The sequence below is a fragment of the Solanum pennellii genome, chromosome 2 (assembly GCF_001406875.1).
Source record: "Solanum pennellii chromosome 2, SPENNV200".
NCBI lineage: Eukaryota > Viridiplantae > Streptophyta > Magnoliopsida > Solanales > Solanaceae > Solanum > Solanum pennellii.
This window is the reverse complement of record NC_028638.1, coordinates 14,923,036-14,927,492: the sequence shown is the minus strand read 5'-3', so window position 1 is coordinate 14,927,492 and position 4,457 is coordinate 14,923,036. Positions and strand designations below refer to the sequence as shown.

Here is a 4,457-nt window from a genome sequence, read left to right as displayed (position 1 = left end):
AACTTCTAGTTAGCTATTACATCAGGGATAAAGGAGTTCCCATACTTTGCTAGATTAATACATGTTTCTACGGACAGTTGTTTAGTAATATTGTGTCTCATTTTACATCCTCTGCTAGACAGGTTAGTACCAAAGCAGGAGGAGCTACAAAAACTACACAAACTTCATTAGTATTACTTGTCCTTGCTAGATTTTCCAAAACATGGGCTACCTTATTGCCCTCCCTAAAGTTATATATGCTGGATTAGCGGATTCTGCAGTTTCCTCAATTAAGGAAGTGAATATTGAGTTTATCATTATGTATGAGTAAATTAATTACCTCTTGGGAATAACTTATGATAGATGGCAATTTTATTATAATCCACTTTTCAAGTGCCAGAGGAAAGAGAACCATCTATATTAAGTTTGTAGTAATGATTCNGGGGGTCCAGTGAAGTTGAATAAAGATCCTTTCAGAGAGATTTAGTAGAATTTATATATTCAAATACTAGGAAAGTAGAGGCCCCATTGCCATTGGAGGAGTTATTGAAAACATTATTATTCCTACTAATCCAGAGATGCCAGATAGCAAAAGGGTATAGAACATTCCAGTCCACTAAGAGTATGAATAATATTTTTTTGAGGTTTTGGAGCCAATCGATACTGTTGTTCACATTCCTAATATCTGAATGTACCAATATGCTTCATCAGAAAAACAATCCATGTTTACTGAGTGAGTTCATGAATTTGTAGAGTTTATGCTTGAGGATATTGATAGTTGATTCTTAAGATTTACTGGTTGAATTAATGGATACATAAGCCTTCAATATTTTATCCTCTAATTGTTAACCAATCTGTGTTATCAAAACCAGAAATTACTGATTGTAATAAATTGTTCAGAAACACGAAGTAACTGAAATTTATAGAATCAGTAAGCAAGATGAACAGAAAATTATTTTACAAAAATACTTAAAACGAACGTACCAGAATCTGAAACAAATGTTTTAGTTTGAAAGAAGAACAAGTCCACTGAACTCACAGTGTCCCCTTATGGAAATTATTCCCCTCTAGTATCTGAGTTTTGATTTGGAATATAACCTCCTAGGGTAAAATGATCCTAATCAGCAGAGTGTAGATACCAAAAACTCTACTGTCAGCGAATCAATTGACAGAAGTACAAGAAAAAATGTGTTTAGAAGAAGAAGGAAGATCAGAAAATTCGTTGAAAAAATATTCTGAAGACTGAGTGGTATTTATAGGCAAGAAGAATATGTTCTGAAAGGTTTCAACCCTTTCAGAATTGACACGACCATTAATGAAAGTTTGCAACCTTTCAAATGGTATTGACTGTTCCTGAAAGTTGCAACCTTTTAGAACAGTCATGGCGGGAATTTTAAATAAAACGGAAATTAAAACGGGTCACGCGCGCGGATCCGAGTCGGGTCGGGTTAACTAAAAAGTTGAAAACATTTCGATTAACTTCTGTTATCAACTAATTAACTGAAATATTTTTTGGTAAAATAAATTTTGTCCAAAAATAATCTCTCGATCATTTGCCAAAGCCGAAGCCGAAGCAAGCGACGACGACGACGGCACGAGGGGGGTCCCTCTTTCCAACCCTTTTAACAATTAATAGGAGTATTTATGTATTTAAACTCTCCTATTTTCCTTTCCATTACCGATGAGGGACAATTGTCTTTTCATTAAAGCATAAGAGGACTTTTCAAGTTCCCAACTCTTCAAATTCTCAACAAGCGAAGCGGAAATCGCTTCGCTTTCTGCCTATTTGGGTCCATTTCGTAAAATAGAAACACTATTTCATATGTATTTTGACAAATACTTCGAGTCAGACTAGAGACTGAAGTAGAAGAGTAGAAGATGGCCTGAGACTGAAGCCATGCCTTTACTAAAGAATTCTCGCCATCTCAGAGAAAATCTGGTGTGGAGCCCAGGCGAGAGACAATCGGGTCGATCAGAATGTCCTTATTTCATAGCGCTATAACATTCTCAAGTTAGTCCTAACTAGAAATATCTTAAGAGAAGAAGTGAAATCATTTGGATTCGAAGTCGGTTTCAGACTACTATCCGGCCCTAGCTGAATGGTTTGATTTTTCAACGAAAGATGGGTTTGAAAACAGGTACCAAATTGTCTTGATAAGGTGGGGATGGTTCTGCCCCTTTCCCCAGGAAATTGTTTTCAAATACCTATCCTTCCCTCTATTTCCCATCAATTCTTGCTACATACCCAACACTAATTACCATACAGTTAGCGGCTTATCATTCAGTTTTTTATTTTGGTATATTCTTTTCAAAATAATTGAAATTAATTTAACTTAAAAAAACTGATTAATTTATGAGTAAAGATAATCTCAATTAACGTAGGAGATTCAAGAGGAAATTTAAGAGAAATGGGATTTTATATAGTATCATTTATAAATTATTTATTTTTCAGACTTCTTAAATGTTAATTTGTAAAAAATTGTTTCAATTAAAGTAGTGACTCGTGAAAAAAAAATCTATAGTTTTAAACATTCTATAAATTATAATTTGTAATCAATATATAAAATAGTTTGTGAGTATATGAAATCTCAATTTATTCACGACACTCAAAGGAACATTTAGGAGAAGTGAGAATTTAAATATTCTTAAAATTATAAATTATTTATTTTTAAAATTGCTCATCGTTACTTTAAAAATGACTCAATTAAAGCAGAAGACTCGTAAGAAAATTAAGGGAAAATGAGATTTTGAATAGTATAATTTTTTAAATTTCTATAAATTATAAATAATGTTATAAAGTATTTGTATTATAATGAATGTTTATCATATGGAGTTGTTTTTAGGATATGATTAAAGAGTCCTACTTGGGGATCAAGTTACATTTCTCCTATAAATAGAGTGCTCCTCTTCATTGTAAAAGGATTCATCAAGAGAAATAACAAGTTTTCTCTTCTTTCCTCTCTAGTTTCTTCTTCTTATTCTATAGTTTTATAACAAGTTATTTGCACGAGACTCTAATTTCTCAAAAGTGAAGGTTAGATTTGAAGAATTAATAAAGGTACTATTTATTTTTTTGTTTTTAATTTTAATTGTCAATCTTACAAAACTAGAGTTCAGTGTCCTTCAAAGTTCGGACAGGAAATACCTCTCATGGGTGTTGGATGCTGAAATCCACCTTGATGCAATGGGTCTTAGAGACACCATAAAAGAAGAAAATAAGTCATCAAATCAAAATTGTGCACGAGCAATGATATTCTTGCGTCATCATCTTGACGAGATTCTGAAAATCGAATATCTGAAAGTTAAGGATCCACTTGTTTTGTGGAAAAACCTAAAAGAAAGATTTGACCACTTGAAGATGGTCATACATCCAAAGGCACGATATGATTGGATGCAACTAAGACTACAAGACTTTAAGTCTATACATGAGTGCAATTCTACCATGTCCAGAATCACTTCTCAATTGAAATTATGTGGAGAAACAGTTATTGAGATTGACATGATGGAAAATACGTTCTCCACTTTCCATGCCTAAAATGTGCTCTTGCAGCAACAATATCGAGAGAAAGGTTTAAAAAAGTATTCTGAACTAATTTTTCATCTTCTTGTGGCCGAGAAAAATAATGATTTATTATTGAAAAATCATGAGGATCGACCTACTGGATCTTAACCACTTCCTGAAGTGAATGAGGCGTACGCCCACCATGCTAGGCGTGGAAAAGGTCGCGGTCCTAATCGTGATCGTGGACATGATCGTGGACGTGGACGTGGTCGTAATCGTGATTATGGTCAAGAACGTAATTCTATTCCTGGTATTAATCATTCATCAAATAAAAAGGAAAAAAGAAAGGATGAGAAACGTGAAGCAACTAGGGAAGGTTGTTTTCGATGTGGTGGAAGAGGTCATTATGCACGTGATTGTCGTACTCCCAAACACTTGGTTGAGCTTTATCAAGAATCACTAAAGAAGAAAGAGAAAAATTCCGAGGTAAATTTTGTCTCTGAAAATCAAGTTGACATCACGCACTTGGATGTAGAAGATTTCTTCGCACATCCTGAAGGAAAGATAAATCACTTAATTAGTGATGGTTCTGTAAACATGGAAGAGTGATATTTTTTTTGGTAGTATTTATTAATAAATTTCATGTAATGATAGTTGTTTGCATGAGTATTTGTATTTTAAATTAGTTTAGTCATATTTTTATAGTTCATTAGCTTGTTCCTTAATTCGTAATTAAATAATATATATTTTTCATTGATTTATTTATATGATTCTAATATGATAGAGTCAGTCAAATACTAAACTTTATCATGTGTTTGTATTATATTAGGTCTTTAACTTGATTTAATGGATTTATCATGTGTTTGTATTATATTATGTCTTTAATTTGATCTAATGTTAAAAACATGCAGTCTGTTATTAACTAGGATTAAAAAATTATTTTATTTTATTTTCCTAACAACTCTTTTTTGACTTA

General features: G+C 32.7%; 1 protein-coding gene across 1 annotated transcript; it reads left to right on the top strand.

Moving 5' to 3' along the window:
• The first annotated feature begins 3,163 nt into the window (after window positions 1–3,163).
• On the top strand, window positions 3,164–4,090 carry LOC107009774. Its single transcript, XM_015209111.1, has 2 exons — window positions 3,164–3,492; window positions 3,691–4,090. The coding sequence occupies exons 1-2, from the start codon at window positions 3,164–3,166 to the stop codon at window positions 4,088–4,090; spliced, it is 729 nt and encodes a 242-aa protein (XP_015064597.1).
• The last annotated feature ends 367 nt before the right edge of the window (window positions 4,091–4,457 follow it).

Coding starts and splice junctions, on each gene's coding strand:
- LOC107009774 (XM_015209111.1), top strand. CDS start 3,164: ATGGGTCTTAGAGACACCATAAAAGAAGAAAATAAGTCATCAAATCAA. Junction 3,493..3,690: donor ATTGACATGATGGAAAATAC/GTTCTCCACTTT, acceptor CCACCATGCTAG/GCGTGGAAAAGGTCGCGGTC.